This window comes from Littorina saxatilis, linkage group LG11 (assembly GCF_037325665.1).
Source record: "Littorina saxatilis isolate snail1 linkage group LG11, US_GU_Lsax_2.0, whole genome shotgun sequence".
NCBI classification, from domain to species: Eukaryota; Metazoa; Mollusca; class Gastropoda; order Littorinimorpha; family Littorinidae; genus Littorina; species Littorina saxatilis.
The window spans coordinates 13,132,129-13,153,679 of NC_090255.1; the positions used below are offsets into that span (position 1 = coordinate 13,132,129).

A 21,551-nucleotide genomic window follows, 5' to 3' on the forward strand; every position below is an offset into this window, starting at 1 on the left:
CAGTAAACAGCTAAGTGGGGTGTTGTAGCTCAGTTGGCGGAGCACTGCACTTTTGATCCTCAGTTCACTGGTTCGAATCCACGCCTGGACGGACACAGGTTAGCTTATGCATGTGATGACTTGGAGACGGTATCCATGTCCAATCCCCGTGTCACCGCTGTGGCACGTAAAAGACCTCGGACATACTACCAGAAGTACAGGTGGCTGATTATAACTGATCACGCACACACCTGGGGAAGCGCGACTCTTGTTGCTGATAGCTCAGTTTCCACTGAGAGGAAGCGACCCGAATTTCCAAGCAGTAGAACGAACGAAAACATAAGGAAATTAAACGGAAATGAAATTAATGAAGTCTAGAATTATGTGGAGTGAAGTCGACTATTTGAATAAGCAATGACAACCTAAGGACAATGAATTTCCAAGCAGTAGAACGAAAATATAAGGAAATGAAATGGAAATGAAATTAATGAAGTCTAGAATTATGTGGAGTGAAGTCGACTATTTGAATAAGCAATGACAACCTATCTAGGACAATGATAATAACGAAAAGAGACGCGATGATGAGTCACAGACTGCCAACCATACATAAACTCTGGCGATGTGAACCGCGGATCATAAGAGCGTTGCACTTAGCATAAAATCTATCACCGGCTGAACGCGGGATGGAATTGTGTCAGTAAGAGACGGTGCCTATAGTGATGATCTCCGCATGGCAACAGACACAGAGGCGACACTGAGAGAGAGAGGGGGGAAGGGAGGGAGGGAGAGAGGGAGGGAGAGAGAGAGAGAGAGAGAGAGAGAGAGAGACTCAGAGAGAGAGAGAGCTCGTCGGAGAGCGAGAGAGAAAGGGAGATAGAGAGACTCAGAGAGAAAGAGAGAGAAAGGCGTGGAGGGGGCGGATGAGAAGAAGGGGGAGGAAGAGAGAGAGAGAGAGAACGATAGAGACAATCAGACATACAGACAGACAGAGATGGACACAGAGAGAGGAGGACAGAGAGAGACAAATACAGAGACAGAGAGCGGATGAAATAGCGAGAGGGGAGGGGAGAGAGAGGGGGGATAGGAGAAAATAGAGTGCGAGAGACAGAGGCAGAGACCAAGTAAAAAGGAAGCAGAGACGGAATCGAAGAGGAAGATAAGGCAGTCAGAGACAACACAAAATACAGAGAAAGAAAGGTAGCAAGATTCCATTCCTAGAGTACACGTGTGAAGATGATGGTGCTTATTTTTGAGAATGAACATTCAAGTCAAAGAGAGAGAGAGTCAGACAGACAGACAGACAGACAGACAGACCGACCGACCGACCCGACCGAGACAGACAGAGCAGACAGGCAGACACACAAACACACACAGAGACAGAGACTGAGACGAAGACAGAAACAGAGTGAAGAAAGAGCATGCAACAAGCACCTTAGACAAGAACATACAAGTGGCATAACCGACACACTGACGGCACGAGACACACAGACTGATCTCTAGAAGAAAACGTCAAGGCGGCAAATCTTAGAGCCGGCGCGGAAACGGGCTGTGAGAAAGTGCAGGTGAAGCAGCCACTTACCTGAGAAAGAGTTCTAGACGACTCTGGCACCGCGGCGCTGCGGGGGGTAAGGTAAGGCAAGGTACGGTGTAAGGTACGATAGTAGGCCAGGTGTCAAGGAGCCCCCGGCTTTCCTGTGTTGACAGCTTTCCTGCGTCCGCTCAGCCTTCAAAGCAAGGAGGAGGGACTGGGGGAAGGTGGGACAGGGGGGAGGAAGAAGAAGCAAAGGGGTGTAGAGGAGGCGACGAGAGAGAATCCCACGACGACGACCACCACTACCACCACCACTGACGACAACGACGACCACCACCACCACCGCAGTCGACGACACCAGGACTCACAACTTCGCTGTAGCAGTGAACGTATGTACTCCAGGCTCTGCTTGCTTGCTTTTTGCAGCACAGCCCCACTACCACCACCACAACCCGTGGCTCCGACAGTTCCGTCTCTTGTAGTGAGTTCTATTCCTGCGCTGCGCAGCACACAAGCACCTCTTCTTGCTTCCTATCCCTCTGTGTTACGGGGCTGTTGTAGCTCCGCTGCTGTGTGTGCCGCTGTTGGTGTTGCTGCTGCTGCTGCTGCTGCCGCTAGCCTTGCTTCCCAGTCTATTGATCGTCTCGACCGGGTCCGTCCATTATTGCAGAACAGGGGGAGGGGTGAAGGCGTGACTGACTGCGTGCTGATCAGCTGGCCTGGTCCATTACTGCAACATACAGGGGGAGAGAGGTTGTAGAGCTTGTCAGTGTACGGAGATAGAGAGACAGAGAGAGAGAGAGAGGGAGGGAGAGAGACAGACAGAGAGACAGAGACTGAGAGACAGAGAGAGACAGAGACAGAGAGACAGTGAGACAGAGAGAGAGAGACAGAGAGAGAGAGAGAGAGCGCGACACTGAGACACAGACAGACAGAGACAGACAGAGACAGACAGACAGACAGGCAGGCAGACAGACAGACAGACAGAAAGACAGACAGACAGACAGACAGACAAATAGACAGACAGATCAGAAAAAACTACAAGGTAGCAGCCCTGAAGACGCTGGTGATATTTCCCCACAATCCCCACAGTCTACAACTACTACAACCTCTCAACACAGGACCCCCACCCCCCCCCCCTCCCCACTGCTCCCCCCCCCCCCCCACATCCCCATCCCACTGCCCTGACGCCCCCTTCCACTGCCTTCCTGCTCCCTCTCCAGGACCCTACGTTGAAGAAGTACTGATCGAGGACGAGCCACAGACAATGTCCGCCGTGGGACAGAGACAAGCGAGCGAGAGTGCTGACGGAGGCGGCAAAGGATGAGGTCTTTCTCCATCCAAACAGCGCTTCTTACTCTACTCTACCCTGGCGACGTCACAGCCGCTGTCCTGTCCGTCACACGCTGTGTCAGAGACAGGGCTGTCTGGTCTCCTCTCTCTCAGTCTCGGCACGAGCGACTCGTTGCGACCACCACCTAATGAGGTCACAGCGGTAAACTTTTCCGCCTTACCCCCTGGAGGGACCGCTTGCGTGACACACGGAGACGAGGGGAAAGGGGGGGGGGAGATTGGGGGGATGGGGGAATGTGTGTGGGGCGGGGGGGGGGGGGGGTGGAGGCGGTGGTTTGGCTCCGAAAAGCCTGACAATTCAGGTTCGGCCTCTGCCAAAGCAACCGGCCTGGTCATAAAATGCCCCAGCTTCATAAACACTTGGTACAAGATTACCACGCGACAGTTGCCGGTAAGCATGGTAGGTATCGGAGGAAAACTCAGGACAGGGGTGGGTGTGGATGTGGTGGTTGACCAGGGAAGGGGTGGGCAGGAATTTCGTATACGCTCACAATTCAGCACCGGCCGCTGAAAGATAACCTGCCTGCTCTTTACATTGCAAGCTTCATAAATAAAAGCAGGGCAAAAGTAGTCGGCAAGCCTGGCGGGTTGACACAGGATCAGAATTAAAGGTCGGAGGTGGTTGAACCGGGGGGTGGGGGGGGGAGTGGTGGGGTCCAGTTCATCCTTACAACTCCGCACCACCCCCTGAAACGAAACGAGCCTGATCGTCTTCACGAGTACCACTTGGTACGGTCACACCAGAGCGAGTAACACTTGGTACGGTCATACCAGAGCGAGTAACACTTGGTACGGTCATACCAGAGCGAGTAACACTCGGTACGGTCATACCAGAGCGAGTAACACTTGGTACGGTCATACCAGAGCGAGTAACACTCGGTACGGTCATACCAGAGCGAGTAACACTCGGTACGGTCATACCAGAGCGAGTAACACTTGGTACGGTCATACCAGAGCGAGTAACACTTGGTACGGTCATACCAGAGCGAGTAACACTTGGTACGGTCATACCAGAGCGAGTAACACTTGGTACGGTCATACCAGAGCGAGTAACACTCGGTACAGTCATACCAGAGCAAGTAACACTTGGTACGGTCACACCAGAGCGAGTAACACTTGGTACGGTCACACCAGAGCGAGTAACACTTGGTACGGTCATACCAGAGCGAGTAAGACTTGGTACGGTCATACCAGAGCGAGTAACACTCGGTACGGTCATACCAGAGCGAGTAACACTCAGTACGGTCATACCAGAGCGAGTAACACTTGGTACGGTCATACCAGAGCGAGTAACACTCGGTACGGTCATACCAGAGCGAGTAACACTCGGTACGGTCATACCAGAGCGAGTAACACTTGGTACGGTCACACCAGAGCGAGTAAAGCCGTTCGGATAGAAACAGAATTAGTGTCAGAGGAAGGAACTGAACTGAACTTTATTTGACAAGGATGAAGATTTAAGGTTGGGCTTTTTTGGGGAGGATTTTCTTACAATCTGTCCCTGAAACGAACAAACACACACACACACACACACACACACACACACACACACACACACACACACACATACAAAAAGACCCCCAAAATCAAATGTTACTTGAAAGTTGAACAGACATGCTAAAGAAAGTAAAATTGAGACACAAACACTACTATACACATGCTTCAGACGATGATGATGATGATGATGATGATGATGATGATGATGATGATGATGATGATGATGATGATGATGATGATGATGATGATGATGATGATGATGATGATGATGATGATGATGATGATGATGGTGATGTATTGAAGAGAAGAAATTACACATGTATTTAAAAAAGGCACAACAGAAAGCTCAGGAGTGGGTGGGAGGTAGTTGACCTTGGTGAGGTGGGGGAGGGAATGGAGAATTTGATCCGTACATCCTGACATTTCAGCACAAACCGCTGCTGAAAAGCAACCATGCAGCATGCTCCTAAAATTGCCAGCTTCATAAATAACAACAGGGCGACAGTAGTCGCCGGTAAGTCTAGCTGGTTGACACAGCATCAGTGTCAGAGTAAAGGATCAGAGCTCGCTATGGGGTGGGGGAGGGGGATTCCGAACACCCTAACAACTCAGGACAAACCCGTGGTGAAAAGCAACCACGCAGCCCGGCCCTAAATTACTAGCATCATAAATAACATGGAGGCGACGGTGGCCGGTAAGCCTAGCTGGTTGACACAGCCATCAGTGTCAGAGGAAAGTTCAGGAATTTAACAGTATCACTGATCGCTGGAATCCAGAATTATCTCTGATCGCTGGAATCAAGCATTATTCTTGTTCGCTGGAACCAAGCATTATTCTCGTACTCTACCAGGCCCTATGGTGTCAGCCAGTGACAAGAAGCTCTCTTCGATTGGCACTAGCCTGTGCGCCGTACGCGGTGGTGCCAGACCTTGCATGCAGCTACCCAAACCACCCACCAGTGACACGCCTGTTATGGAAACGAGCCTTACTATACTAGCTCCAAAGATGGAGGGCAGAGAAGAAGAAAAGAGTGTTTGCAAGCACTGTGTGGAGACCCCATCAATTATCCCCCTGTGCCGCTTCATTAGCTTTATTGACTGGCTAACGTCAGGCCCGTGGATGTAGCATCAATACAACTCGATAAACACCGGTGTGTGTTGTTGCAAGGCTAGCTCAGCTAGCTGGGGACCGCCCGCCCGCCCACCAAATCACGGCCCCGCGACTCACGAAGAGAACTAGCTCTCCCCAGCGCGGGTCGATCCGTCAGCTGATGACAACCTCACGGGCCCGGTGTGACGTTTTCATCTTTCGCCGTGTTGATATTTCGCTTCTCGGCCTCGTTGATCTAGTATAAACTCTACACTGAACCAAAAAAAAACAACCCTTCGATAGTACTGATGAGCGACCTTGTGTACCTTACATTCATGGGGCCAAATTTGTCCAACCAATTTGTTTTATTTAACTTAGAAATTTGATTCATCCTAAAATGTTTTCCTTCTTACTCAAGGGACGTAACCACTCAGTACACGTTTTCGAAGAATTCGATTTTGGGGGTGAAATCTATTAAATTGTACCACCAATTTTCTTCACATGCAAGAAACTGACATGCTTTTCGTCCATAAATAATTTCACTTCTTAATTTTACCAGGAAACAACATTTCAGTCTTGAGTATATATATGTCGAGGGGGAAATATGTACACAGGCGAAAGATGAAATCGTGACACCGGCACGCTGTCGTCATGAGCTTGAACTCTCTAACCCCTCAAGATCGTCCAGATTGGTGCATTAACTGGTCGGAAGACTTCCTCCAGAACATTCCACTCACTGACACGGCCGACCGCCGGCCAGGATTGAAACGATGGAAAAATACGATCAGCCATCTATTAATTATTTGCATTTTGACGAGATGGATCAGAAACGCTCAGCTGTTACCAGGCCAAGCGCAGTCAAAATCGATGTTTGGGGTAATCAGAAGCGTTCACTGGCCAACTTCGCTTTTCAAGGACCTATACATACGTATCTGATGACTTTTTAGGTGGAAGTAATGCATTCCGTGCTGCGTTTGCGTTCTGACGATTGACATTTATGGACGGTTTCAAGACTATTTCTCTTCATAATAAGTTTAATATATTATGACCTTTAGTTGGTTTTACGTTTGCTGAAACTAACTCACTCTCTCTCTCTCTCTCTCTCTCTCTCTCTCTCTCTCTCTCTCTCTCTCTCTCTCTCTCTCTCTCTCTCTCTCTCTCTCTCTCTCTCTCTCTCTCTCTCTCTCTCTCTCTCTCTCTCACACTTGATCCCACCGATTCCACGAATTGACCTTTATAAGACCAGTCTTGCTTTTACGGGTACATCAGTTTGGAATTCACTTCCATCATCCTTTAAGCACTTAAAGTCATTAAAAAGTTTTAAACAAGAAGGGCAAAGCCCATACGACTCACATGCTTGACCTAAACCTAGCAATGACATCATACACTAAGAACTGCTTTACACATTTTTCCTACCAAAATACATGTGACCTTGACCCAAGGTCAAGGTCATCCAAGGTCATGCAACACAAAGCTGTTAATTCAAGACATAGGAAGTACAATGGTGCTTATTGGCTCTTTCTACCATGAGATATGGTCACTTTTAGTGGTTCACTACCTTATTTTGGTCACATTTCATAAGGGTCAAAGTGACCTTGACCTTGATCATATGTGACCAAATGTGTCTCATGATGAAAGCATAACATGTGCCCCACATAATTTTTAAGTTTGAAACAGTTATCTTCCATAGTTCAGGGTCAAGGTCACTTCAAAATATGTATACAATCCAACTTTGAAGAGCTCCTGTGACCTTGACCTTGAAGCAAGGTAAACCAAACTGGTATCAAAAGATGGGGCTTACTTTGCCCTATATATCATATATAGGTGAGGTATTCAATCTCAAAAACTACAGAGAAAATGTGAAAAATGTGAAAAATAGCTGTTTTTTAGACAACATTTATGGCCCCTGCGACCTTGACCTTGAAGCAAGGTCAAGATGCTATGTATGTTTTTTGGGGCCTTGTCATCATACACCATCTTGCCAAATTTGGTACTGATAGACTGAATAGTGTCCAAGAAATATCCAACGTTAAAGTTTTCCGGACGGCCGGACGGCCGGACGGCCGGACGGCCGGCCGGACGGCCGGCCGGCCGGACGGACGGACGGACGACTCGGGTGAGTACATAGACTCACTTTTGCTTCGCATGTGAGTCAAAAATGTGTCAAAAAACACTTAATGTCTGAGTAGTTTAACGCGTTTTGATTTTCCACACTTAGTATTACGCCAAAGATATGCTGTGCATTGTATATTCTGAACATATTTTTGTTGTACTATTGCTACATGTTCGATTGCTACCAGCTTGTACTTATAGTTACTTGCATAGCGTGCATTTTATTTTATGAATAACCTCATATGTATGCTCTTCATGCCTCATCATCATCATCATCATCATCATCATCATCGTCATCTCTATCATCACGTGCTGAAGTTTTCTGACCTCCTTTTGTTGGTAAACTTTTTAACTTTTTAATTTTTCAATTTTATCATTGTGTGTCTGTGCGTCCCAAGGACAGATTGTAAGAAAAGGCGTGGCCTTAAATGTTAATCCTTGTTAAATAAAGTTCAATTCAATTCAATTCCCTCTCTCTCTCTCTCTCTCTCTCTCTCTCTCTCTCTCTCTCTCTCTCTCTCTCTCTCTCTCTCTCTCTCTCTCTCTCACACACACACACAAACACACACACACACACACACACACACTCTCTCTCTCTCTCTCCTTCTCTCTCTCTCTCTCTCTCTCTCTCTCTCTCTCTCTCTCTCTCTCTCTCTTAAATAGCCTTAAATCTAAATCCTTGTAAAATAAAGTTCAATTCAATTCAATTCAATTCTCTCTCTCTCTCTCACACACACACACACTCTTTCCCTCTCTTTCTGTCTCTCTCTCTCTCTCTCTCTCACTCACTCACACACACACACACACACACACACACACACACACACACTCTCTCTCTCTCTCTCTCACACACACACACACACACACACACTCTCTCTCCCTCTCGCTCTTTCTCTCTCTATCTCTCTCTCTCACACACACACACACTATCTCTCTCTCTCTCTCTCACACACACACACACACACACACACACACACACACACACACATACACACTCTCCCTCTCGGTCTTTCTCTCTCTCTCTCTCTCTCTCTTTCTCTCTCTGTCTCTCTCTCTCTCTCTCACACACACACACACACACTGACACACACACACTCTCTCTCTCTCTCTCTCTCTCTCTCATTTTTCTGTGCGGGGGTAAGGGGGAGGGAGGGGGGAGGGGAGGATTAAGAGGACGCAAAGGTGCCAGAAGGCAAACTTTAACCCCGACCGAACAATCTCATTATCCCTACCCCTAACAGACTTACAGACAAATGCATGAATATATGAATGACAATATCGACCCAAAACTCGGCTGACAACGAAAAAAAATATTGGTTCAAACCTTGCGCAACAAAAAAAAGAAAAAAAGAAGAAAAATCGATTTCAAAGCAGTCAGCAGGCTATTCGTCTTTCCGACCGAACAAAAACAAAGAATGAATAAGCAACAACAGCTGTAGACGAGGTAAACAGTACTGCGCTATTTAAACAAAACTGGCAACATACACGTTGTTTTGTTTTTATCGTCGTTGCCGGTTTCTAAAGCTTCCTCAAAGCGATGGGGGGAAACTGGCGAGAAAGTGAGTTATTCGCAGCGAGAACATCATTAACGGCAATCAGTTTCCGCAGGGAAGAAAACCCACTTCTTTTGATTTCATTAGGGCTGCGCAAATTGGCAGCAACTGGTGTTCTTAATGGCTAAATATCCACCCCCGGTATTCTTAATTGCTGCCACGGCCTGCGCCTTTTGGTGATCGGTATTTCTCGTCTTCAGAGGATTACATCATGCTTTTAACTTTTCCTTGCCAACTGCACCACCACTTTCAGTGTTAAAGGCACAATCCTGCTCGTGATAAAGCAGCTTGGCTCAACAGGAGAGACCTTGCCAGGCGTGGGACAAGGACAAGGTGATCCCGCCACTTGGGCACACACACACAACCAACAGCCAGGCTGCTTTGTGTGCACAGTGGGAATGCTTTGTGTGCACAGTGGGAATGCTTTGTGTGCACAGTGGGAATGCTTTGTGTGCACAGTGGGAATGCTTTGTCAATTCATTTCTTCGTGGACACTGGTGTCATTCTACAAAATTATTTCATTAAAAAAAATCCCAGCATGCACTGGAAGCGGTCAGGATGTTGTGTTTTGGGTATGTGTCGTATCACATTACGGTACATTTTATTTCGGTAACTGGCGCCTCTGGGTAATGAAATGCTGTTCGTCTCTTTATCCTAACAGCTGCCACAAAAACCGAGATATAATTCAAACCATTCTACTGGTTCTAGTGTACACAAGTTTTGGACTTTCACAATCATCAGCTTCAGTTGTCATACCACATTATGCATGTGGTCAGTTTTACCTCCGTGTCTGGTGCCTCCAGATAACACAGTCGAACCTGTCTTTGTGGCCACCTCTTGATAACAACCACACTCCCATTACGACCACCCCAAAGGATCCCCGTCGAGGTGCGTTTTTTCTGTACTGTCCACCTTTCCCAAGCGACCGCCTGTCTATAACAATTAGCACTTTAGGGCGGACCGCCATTTAGCCGTTCAGTGGCCGTTATAGACAGGTTCGACTGTATACATTTATTTGTCTCAGCGTGCTCTATTTTAAACGCTATAATTCCACCTGCATGTCTCATTAGAAACAGCAGACAAGTAAGGAGGGTAGCAATTCTAAACAAACGAAAGCATTAACATTTTCCACATGCGGCCGTCTTTTACCTCCTTGTGTAAGTGTGTATGTGTGCTTGTGTGAGGTTGGGTGTGTGTCAAAATGTGTTGTGCAATATGGCATGAAAATCTTTTTAGATTTGTTGTAAAAAAATACAGCTTTGTATTCCATGTTTATTATCTTTTACGAAGTAATTATAGTTAAATAGTCTTTTATGTTTTTTATTTGTTCGACCTTCTTAGGATTATGGAGTTTTATGCACTGCCTTTTATAGTTAACTAAATTTTTGTATTTGAAATAGTCCATTGTAGTCGGTGTAGGCCTTAAGCTTATTTTAATCGTTTGTCCAGTATTTAATTTAATTCTCTATTTTTGTATGAACTCAAATGTTTAGTGTTCTTAGTATGTCTTGTTAGGCTAAGTTCTATTTAATCAGAGTATGTTTGCGTGTGCTTATACCTAGTGATATTGTAAAGCGCATAGTGCTTTTAGTTATGCGCTATAGAAATCTCCTTAATAAATAAATAAATAAATAAATAAGATAGGCCTAAACCCCAGACTGAGTGCTTCCCCGCCAAAACCAAGAGGTAAAGTTATTTTGAGAGAGAGAAAAAAGAATACTGGTTTCTTGCAAATGATCAAACTCGTGATAAAACGCTGCTGATGTTGTGCCCCCCATTGTTTGATTCACTCCAAAATGAGTAGTAGTTACGTTTCGTGGGTCTGAAACAAGGATTTTTCGATGAAGCGATTTTGTAAGCAAAAGCTACCCTTTTTCATCACGAATTTGACCCCATCAGTGGAATACGAGGTGTACAAATTCGATTGGCGGTTCTTCGGAAGGGAGGGGAGATACTCAGTTTGGAGTTTGTGTTTGATAAACAAGGCCCGGCTGATGCCCTACTTACGAGCCGTGTGAATGTTCCTACCTTGTTTGTAGAAAAAGAAACATGTGATCTTCCCGTAAACCCCGACACAGTGGATCGTAATAGTAGTCAGTGTATCGAACAATGGTGACATTGTCTTTCTCTTCTCAGTGCTGATTTAAGACACACATTTCCACGTTGCAGATCATGTGAAATATCCATGGAAAGAAAACGCTGGTAACCACTGAAAACAATCCAAAACGAAAACGTCTCCAAAATCAATGTCATGTGTTCTGGCTAAAGATAGAAAGATATGTGACGTCATAATTCTACTTTTCTTTTTTAAACACGTCATTATGACACTTATCATCAAAACCATGACGAGATTTGACCAGCCAACCCACGGTAGCGATAACTTGTGCGAGACTTGTGACGGTCCTCAATCTCGGTCGTAGTCAGTCGTGGTTGGCCGAGACAAAACCATACCGCGTGTTATTTTGAGACCTTGTAAATTATCTGATTTACGCAAAGCAGCGAAGGGTGATAAACACTGCAAGGCAGAGTACACATTTTCTAAAAGGAAGACTACTCCTCTTCAATTATATCCAGAGATCTTCCAGCTGTCTCCACCATAAGCCAAGTAGTCGAGTCTTATACCCCCTTTCCACACAACCGTTCTAGGTCCCCGTTCCCGTACCGACCAAGGAACGGTGCGGGCACGGGAGGGATCGGGACAGAACCGCAATGAACGTAACTGATCGTTAACGAAACTGCTTTGAACAGTAGGGTCGGTAGCAGGGGCGGATCAGTTCATTTTATGGGGGGGGGGGTTCCAAAAGTATATTGTGAAGATATGGGTTTGAAGGCGCGAAGCGCCGAGCCGACGGCGCGAAGCGCCTAGCTTGCTAGGGGGGTCCGCATGCCACCCCCGGAAAATTTTGAAAAAAAGGATGCAAAATGGTGCAATCTGGTGCATTCTGAGGATGATCATTACCAGTTTCAGTCAGCAGATTTTGTCACTGATTAATACAACAAAAAAACAAAAACAAAAATTTATTTTTTGGCTGGGGGGGGGGGTTTCCGGAAACCCCAGAAACACCCCCCCCCCCCCCCCCCCTCTCGTCCGCCCCTGGGTAGGGACGGCTGAGTTTGGGCTGCATGTTCAAATTTTTAGCCGTTCCCCTCCCGATCAGAATGAACGGTAATGGAACCTCAACCCATCGGTAACGGAACGCTTGGATCGTTAAAGGAACTTAAAACAAAGGTAACGCAACGGTAGCGCTCTCACACACTGAGTTGTCATACCCGCATTCCACACATCCGTTCTAGGTCCCGTTCCCTTACCGACCAAGGACGGCTGCCACTATGGTCAGACGCTGCTGAAAGATGCCAAAAAACGGCCGTTTGCGCAGCGTTCCATTGTTGTGGCAGCAGTCCTTGGTTGGTACGGGAACGGGACAAAGAACGGTTGTGTGGAATGGGGGTATAACTTTTGACACCGACAAACTGAAGAATGAACAGATCTATGAGGTAACCGTCTCAATGGTCCAGGCTCAGGAAACAAAGAGTATATATGGCCTGGGGCGATTGTAGCTTCCCTTCTTCGTGTCCGATAGACAAGGACAATAAATAGTAGAGCATAGTGCAATTTCATGTTGGCATCTTCTCCACTGAAAGCTATAACCCAAAGACTGAAGACCAAAGTGCTTTACCCCACTTCTGACCCGAATCACCCCCCTACTGCTAGGTAAACGTGCACTTAAGTTAACCTCTGCTTTGACCTGTGTGCCAGGAGTCGGATGAGAGAGAGAGAGAGAGAGAGAGAGAGAGAGAGAGAGAGAGAGAGAGAGAGAGAGAGAGAGAGAGAGAGCGAGAGCGAGAGAGAGAGAGACACACATAGACAGAGACAGACATAGAAAGACAGAAGCGGAGAGACTCAGAGGGAGACACAGACAAAGACATACATACAGAGAGAGAGAGACTCAGACTCAGACTCAGAACTTTATTACAAAAGGATAAAGGTTTTAGGCAAAGCCTATTCTTCCAACCTGTCCTTTATACAACACATAAAGACAGACGCACATGAAAAATATAAATTCAATCATATAAAATACAGAAATACATTGTATGGAATGCAACACAATGTGCATTTAAGGAATTACATAAAAAGAACTCAAAAATTACAAAATTACGTTGACATAGTTATACCTTTCATTTGGGAATAAAGTTGCTCCGATCAGCTACACATCCGTTAACACCAGTACAAAATGTTTAACAAAATAACAATCAAACAAGACATTTATTTACGAATGATGTGTGAACGTGACTGTCTCTTAAACATTTTCACTTAAGTTGCATTTCTTATCTGTTGGGGGAAGGAGTTCCAGAGAGAGAGAGAGAGAGAGAGAGAGAGAGAGAGAGAGAGAGAGAGAGAGAGAGAGAGAGAGAGAGAGAGAGAGAGAGAGAGAGAGAGAGAGAGAGAGAGAGAGAGAGAGAGAGAGAGAGAGAAAACTGTAACTGATCTCGTGAGAACGGTAACAAAACGAGACATGTCACCTCTCCGAATGCATTCCAATAGATGACTGCTCCTGCGGCCATCAAAAACTGTTTATTTTGCAACAGGGGTGGCAATGGGGAAGGGGGGGGGGGGGGGGGGGGGGGGGGTAGTAAGGTGTGAAAGACGATGCCGAGTAAATTACACCAACTCAAAGGCTCCCACAATTTTTATTACATCTGCTTTGGCAAGGCTTTTAACATGAAGCAGTAAACCAAAAATAACTTTCCCTCTCTCAACATCCCTACCCCATCGCCTTCCAAACGAATCAATCAAAACTAAGAAGAGAAGGAAGGTATAACTCACGTTCGTAAGGGTACCTTGAAAACAGGACTAACAATGTGGGATTGCAAACATTTTGTTGTTTGTTTGTTTTTTTAGATGATTTTTTTAATCATTATGTGTTCTATCTTTTCAGAAAGGCTTTTTTCTCGCATTAACGACCTGTTAATCATCAGAGATGTGTCCAGGTTTTAACACGGAATAAGAACGTCCTTCCACTTCGACGCATACCTAAAATCAAAAGCCTGACAGAACTGTTCAACTCATTACGCGTTTGACAAAGTGTTGTGTGGATCTGGTGCTGTGTTTTGCTGTGATGTGCGTTTGTTGTATAGCGTAGTGTAATGTCGTATTGTGTTGTGTTTTGCTGTGATGTGCGTTTGTTGTATAGCGTAGTGTAATGTCGTATTGTGTTGTGTTTTGCTGTGATGTGCGTTTGTTGTATAGCGTAGTGTAATGTCGTATTGTGCTGTGTTTTGCTGTGATGTGCGTTTGTTGTATAGCGTAGTGTAATGTCGTATTGTGCTGTGTTTTGCTGTGATGTGCGTTTGTTGTATAGCGTAGTGTAATGTCGTATTGTGTTGTGTTTTGCTGTGATGTGCGTTTGTTGCATAGCGTAGTGTAATGTCGTATTGTGCTGTGTTTTGCTGTGATGTGCGTTTGTTGTATAGCGTAGTGTAATGTCGTATTGTGTTGTGTTGTGTTGTGTTGTGTCGTGTCGTGTTTAGTCGTGTCGTGTCGTGTCGTGTCGTGTCGTGTTGTGTTGTGTTGTGTTGTGTCGTGTCGTGTCGTGTCGTGTCGTGTCGTGTCGTGTCGTGTCGTGTCGTGTCGTGTCGTGTCGTGTCGTGTCGTGTCGTGTCGTGTCGTGTCGTGTCGTGTCGTGTTGTGTCGTGTTGTGTTGTGTCCTCTTGTCTTGTCTTGTCTTGTCTTGTCTTGTCTTGTCTTGTGTCGTGTCGTATTGTGTCTTGTCGTGTTGTGTCATGTTGTGTCGTGTTATGTCATCTTGTGTCGTGTCGTGTCGTGTCGTGTTATGTTGAGTCATGTTGTGTCGTGTTATGTCATCTTGTGTCGTGTCGTGTCGTGTCGTGTCGTGTTATGTTGTGTCATGTCGTGTCGTATCGTGTCGTGTCGTATCGTGTCGTGTCGTATCGTGTCGTGTCGTGTCGTGTGGTGTTGTGGCAGTGTCGCTTCGCTTTGCCCTTTTCCTGTACCAGGCGTCGATATAAACTAAGCCAAAACATTATTGCGACAAATTGTGCACCCAAATTAAAGCATTAATTCCCGTGTAATTTCATTTACACCTTCTATGCCGTTCACTTGACTATCTGGGTAACCTTTTGGATGAAAGATTTCTTTTATAGGGATCACGTGACCGCCGCTCAAATGAGGGTACCCTCAAAATCGACCGAACAAAAACGGAAGGGACCAATTAAAAATCGACGAAAAATCACAATAGCAACAATTTGCAACTGTTCCATACGAAAAGAAAGACAAATCAATTGTCTACCCAGACGGAACACGTTGTTTTGTTCAGCTAGCTTGCGTATTTCGTGTGCTATGCTTGTCATGCTGATGCAGGTGTCGATTGCATGTGCGGTCCAAATCGGGCGTTTTTGCATCAATTTTGAAGGGTATCATGACAAAATCGCTGTATTTCAACAATGACTCCGATTGGTTTGGCTAAGTTTATTAGATCACAACGGATGAGCGTTTACTTCATTCTTCTACGAAGGAGATAAATTAAACTCCCCCTTTCCTCTGCCCCACCCTCCTCCTCCCCACAACACACAAAAAGAAGAAGAAAAAGAAAAGATCACGATGGTGTGTAAATGTAAGACATCCAAAACACCAGTCACCATGACGCCATAGACGAAGCTTTTCACAAGGACAAACTCAGTTCTTTTGGAACAAGCCATTGTTGCGCATCGTAAATAAACAAGCAGCTATGTTGGCCTGGGGTTTCGCCTCATCCGGTGCCGGCACAAACTAAATAGACACAAAGAAAGTGCCTGTGGACTTTACTGAACCAGTGTCTTTGACAAGGGAGACAGCATCGTGAACAAGATGAAATTAGAAAAACAAGAGCACAAAGAGAGAGGTTCACATAGTGACTGTTATCGGTCTAAGAGAGAGGTCCACATAGTGACTGTTATCGGTCTAAGAGAAAGGTGAAACTGATAGAGTCCAATTTTGAGAACAAGGATCTGAAGCGTCAATGTTCTTGGTCTAAGAGAGAGGTTTTGTTAAAAGAGCCCAATTCTTATAACACTGAAGGGACAATGTCCTTGGTCTGAGATAGTTTTTTTCTGCAAGAGTCATATTCTCAGAACAATGTTCTTGGTCTTAGACAGATCGCTTATTTGTCTACTTGTTTGTTTGTTTGTTTGTTTGTTTGTTTGTTTGTGTGTGTTTTTTTGGTCTGTTTGTTTGTTTGATTGTTTGTTTGTTTGTATGTTTGTTTCGGGTTGTTGTTGTTTTTTTCCCCCGTTTGTTTGCTTCTGTTTCTCATTTAATGCAATTATTGAAATTCACCAGAAGCATAAATATCAAGTGCCATAAATACTTCATGAAGATATCCTCAAAGCAGAAGTAGGAGTGAACACTATGTGACCCTTTCAGAGGCCAGAGAACAACTCATCCATGAAGCCGATAGAAACTGTGTGTTGGACAGTTTGATTATTTAAACTGAGACACTGGGCTCAGTCACGAAGTTTCAAACACAGAAGTTCTATTTTGTGTTGGTGTCGAGTCAACAGTGTGTCTCGCCAAAGCTAACTTAAACAGATACTTTAACCACTCAGACGTACGACCTACTTTAACACAGTTTCTGGGACAAAGATTCTATACAAAGCACACAGTTTGATGTTCATACATTCTGTGTACAGAGGAAAATAAAGTTGCCTGTTCATTCGGTGCATCTTATAGTCTTACGGTATCTTATAGCTTAACAAAGCTCTTGCTTACAGCCTCTAATTCTAGCGCTTACTTCCCTTACTTATTTGAAGCCATGCTCCCATATTTTTCAGAGACAAAGTTTTTACACAAAACTTGCAATTAGATTAAGATAGACAACAAGTCGCGTAAGGCGAAATAACAACATTTAGTCAAGCTGTCGAACTCACAGAATGAAACTGAACGCACTGCATTTTTTCACCTAGACCGCAACATACTCGTAGTTTCGTCAGTCCACCGCTCGTGGCAAAGGCAGTGAAATCGACAAGCCAGAATTGTGCGGTAATGGTCGCGCTGAGCAGGATAACACGCTTTTCTGTATCTCTATTCTTTTTGGCGTACTGAGTTTGTTTTTAATCCAAACATATCTTATCTATATGTTTTTTTAATCAGGGACCGATAAGCAATCAGATGAAATTGTTTTTAAATCGATTTCGAAAAATTAATTTTAATCATAATTTTCATATTTTTAATTTTCAGAGCTTGTTTGTAATTCAAATATAACATATGCATATGTTTTGGGAATCAAAAAATGACGAAGAATAAGATGAAATTGTTTTTGGATCGTTTAATAAAAAAGTAATTTTAATGACAAGTTTCCAATTTTTAATGACAAAATTCATTAATTTTTTTTTAAGCCACCAAGCTGAAATGCAATACCAAAGTCCGGCCTTCGTCGAAGATTGCTTTGCCAAAATTTCAATCAATTTGATTGAAAAATTAGGGTGTGACAGTGCCGCCTCAACTTTTACAAAAAGCCGTATATGACGTCATCAAAGGTATTTATCGAAAAAAATATAAAAAAAACGTCCGGGGATATCATTCCCAGGCACTCTCATGTCAAATTTCATAAAGATCGGTCCAGTAGTTTAGTCTGAATCGCTCTACACACACACACAGACAGACACACACACACACACTCACACACACACACACACACACACACACACACACACACAGACAGACAGACACACACACCATGACCCTCGTCTCGATTCCCCCTCTATGTTAAAACATTTAGTCAAAACTTGACTAAATGTAACAAAAACGCTAGCGCAAATACTGTCTCCTCACATTTTCAGAGATAAATATTCTACACTCTATACGGGTAATAATCCTGCGGCCACACCACCATTATTATAATCATATCCCTCGGTCTGAAGCTTACATATTAGGCTCTCTCTGTCTCACAATCCGCCATAAATATTGTATCACCGAGCGCCCGAAGCCAAACGCTGCGGAACCCGAGTGACAAAGTGTGCTGTGTATCGCCTGGATGTTTGCTGATGGTGTTCATGCAGCCTCGCTTGTCGCTCGCTGAACGCACGAGGTACGTTGTTGCTGCCTGATGAACTATTCATGTGCTTCACACTCCGTGGCTGTCCCATTGCTTGTCCACGACCTCCCCAGGGCCCGCTACTCATGCTCTGTTTCCATGGCGCTTACCCCCCTTTGTGAGCCCGGCACAATGAGGTCTAACTAAGTATCTTTCTACCTCGCTTCGTTCGTGTTGGATATATCAAACAAGGATTATTGATTTGTTGCTCCTTTTTGTCGCCCCTGGTGCTAGCTTACAAAGGTGTCACTTGTGTTTGGTGGTTCTAAATAGCTGGTCATTTTTAGGGTCTTTTTGTTCGTTTTTAATTAAAAGGCTCTCTGCGTTGAATTTTCATTGAGGTGCAAAGACATGCGTAAATATTGTCATTCGCTGAAGAGAAACTCATTAATAATTACGATATCGATCAGGGCTCTCTCTCTCTCTCTCTCTCTCTCTCTCTCTCTCTCTCTCTCTCTCTCTCTCTCTCTCTCTCTCTCTCTCTCTCTCTCTCTCTCTCTCTCTCTCTCTCACACACTCTCTCTCTTAATTTTTCTACAAATACAAAATCAAGATGTAACTGAAGTTGATAACCATAAAGTCTTGGGAATAGCCATTGATAATAATCTGTCTTGGTCAAAACTTTTAGATACACTTCGTAAAAATACTTCTGAAAAAATATATGTAGCCAAGTGGCGTACCCCGTCTCTTTGTGTGTGTTATCTCCTGCCCGACCCAGTTGCCTCCCCTGTCTATAGCTATCCCGGTGTGTGTGTGCTGGTTATAATAAAAGGGGGTCCTTAACGTCCTCACAGGAAATATTCCTTTTAGGGACATGAGTTGATGATACGCTAAAAGAAGAAAGGGAGGGAAAGAAAAGGGCAAGACCAAGCAAGCCCGACCGTGATAGGACCCCGGCCCCGCTCTCCGTGAATAAGGGAGGGGGGGTGGGGCAATAAGAAATATACGATAAGATCCTTGTAAGAGAAATATTCATATTTTTTCCTTTATATGCGTTGACTTCCTAGGGGAAGGACCATTAAAAACATGGATTTTCAATTCAATTTTAGTTTCGTTAAGAAAAAGATAAAACTCAGGACCACCCGTTAAAAGGTTTAAAAGTGACAACATTGTGAGAAAAATATAAAGTGTGCTAGTTACATTGGGTTTACCTTTAAATATTGCCCTTTGTGCTAGGAAATCCCTAATTTAAAATGGTGAGAAGCAGCAGAGTAACCTCTAACCATCAGTGCCTAAGGAGTGACTAAATAATACCTGGTTGTCTTTGTGCATTGTACTTTATTGTGTGTTTACTATCGTAGGGTAGACTCTTGACCGGATTCATTTCTAATCTAGGTGGTAAGATCCCATAACTTTCCCGGCCCCTTTTAGCTACTATTATGTATCAGCTTTGACACTGCTTGTAATCTAATGAGCCTTATCCGGTGTGCACTGCAGACAGGGCCCTCTTCACCCTTTAGCTAGTGTAACTGCTCGTAATATTTCCGGTGTGTGACACAGGGCTCTCTGCATCTTTAACGATCCCTTTCATTGGGCAGGCATTTTAAGTAGAACACCCCCCGTTGGCTTACACAGGGTAGCCTTCCTATTGGCCTATCGCCACAGGGAATCGGAAGTGACCACTGTCGTTAAAAGAGCGAGCATTACAGTAGAGCAGACAATGCCGACTGGTCAGGGACTCGGACATGGGGCTGTGGGTATAACTAAGCCCAGATTATCACATCAGCGTGTTTCAGTTTGAGGTCGAGTGGCTCCCGCCATCCCTCCTGATTCCAGCGACTACCTTCTAGACAACATATCCTCACCCAAGGCCCACTAGTCGCCAAACTGTACATATTGTTTTTATTACCACGGCCTTCGTGGCTTACATCTTAATCCTTTTATTTGTAAAAAGTTTTGAGATTTATTGTTCGTGTTCCTCTTACTTGCTCATCTATTTGGTTTTATTGGTGATCCTGAAAGGTTCCACTTTTTAACTCGATTTGAAATTAAAAAAAAATAATATTACAAGCCCGTTATTCAAGATATAGAATACAGACTTATAATTCTTACCAAGAAACATCTTAACTACTTTTCATTTTAACAAATTCCACAGAGCATTATCAACTCAACCCCACCCCCTGCCCTCCTCTCCTTATTTTTTGTTTCTTTCTTTCCTCTTTCTGAAAGCGGACAAACACTCAAGTCCTTAATGGCTCAAAACCGTAGGACTTTTAATATTAATTTTAACTAGAACAGACAATGCGATTTGTGATAGTGAGCTGTGCGGTGCTCCTATTGGGTTGTCGTGACCCGGTCTAGCGTGTAGTTTGGCGCGACGTTTGTAATCGGTTTTGAATTCGTGCTCTTGTGTTTCGCGACTAGCGTCAGCAGCAGTTTTGTGTTTAGGTTTCAAGTGCGCTCACTGAGGAGAATCTGTAAGTAACTAAATGCTTTATTCATTCCTTATGCTTTATTCTTGTGTTTCATTTGATGCTATGATGTTTGCATGTATATGTACATTTTGCCGCTGATTTGGTCCCGGGCGATGTCCGACCGGTCACGCGTCAGAGTTGATGACGCCATTTTGATCTATCGGAGAGATGTGCTTTCTAGATCAGTTTCTAATTACTTTCATGATTTGGCGCTGAAATTGAGCGTTAATAACTTCTAATATTTGATGACCAGTTGTTCTAAAGTTGTTTTAGAGTCTTGTGAATTAAAGACTCGTAAGAATCAAGTAAGGCAGACTCGTTCTCATACGTTTCGTTTTCGCTGAGAAAAAGCCTGTCTCGCAATATTTTATGTCGAGAAGACACATGCGTATCGTTGCGATATTTTCCCCATTTCATCACATATTATTTCTGGAGATCAGTAAAGTCTGAGCAGTAGTCGGTTAAAAGTCCAAAGGCAGTGCCATTGGCCCGTAAAGCTACCTATTTACGATTTAGGCGCAGAAACCCCTACAATTGATGAACGGGAATTATGGTTGACACATATATTTTGGGTAATGAACTCGTATCATGAGTTTGATGAATTCAGGCATGAGAATGATAGAGATCTTCTGAGTTAAGATCTCAGACAATAGGAAGGTACTGTCTACAGGCAGATGCACATTTTTAACTTATTCCTTGTCCGTTCCTGATTCCAAAAACATATAGATATGATATATTTGGATTAAAAACACGTTCAGAGAGTTAAATAGAATAGAGATATAGAAAAGCGTGCTATCCTCCTCAGCGCAACCGCTACCGCGCTTTTCTGGATTGTTAATTTCACTGCCTTTGCCACGAGCGGTGGACAGACGATGCTACGAGTGTACGGTCTTGCGGAAAAAATGCAATGCGTTCAGTTTCATTCTGTGAGTTC

The 21,551-nt window shown here is 44.5% G+C and overlaps 2 protein-coding genes across 9 annotated transcripts in view; one reads left to right on the top strand and one right to left on the bottom strand.

Annotated features, from left to right (window-relative positions):
- Positions 1 to 21,551, bottom strand: part of LOC138979783 (potassium voltage-gated channel protein Shaw-like) — a 170,139-nt gene that overhangs the window by 135,377 nt on the left and 13,211 nt on the right. For all 8 annotated transcript variants that reach the window (XM_070352523.1, XM_070352522.1, XM_070352521.1 and 5 more), the window contains exon 2: positions 1,559 to 2,240. The gene's annotated coding sequence lies outside the window, so the exon portion shown is untranslated. The remainder of the gene's footprint in view (positions 1 to 1,558; positions 2,241 to 21,551) is intronic.
- The window catches only part of LOC138979471 (cylicin-2-like), a 29,091-nt gene continuing 10,800 nt past the window's right edge, over positions 3,261 to 21,551 (top strand). Inside the window, exons 1-2 of the mRNA XM_070352189.1 lie at positions 3,261 to 3,327; positions 4,530 to 4,654. Coding sequence (XP_070208290.1) covers positions 3,261 to 3,327; positions 4,530 to 4,654 — 192 coding nt within the window. The remainder of the gene's footprint in view (positions 3,328 to 4,529; positions 4,655 to 21,551) is intronic.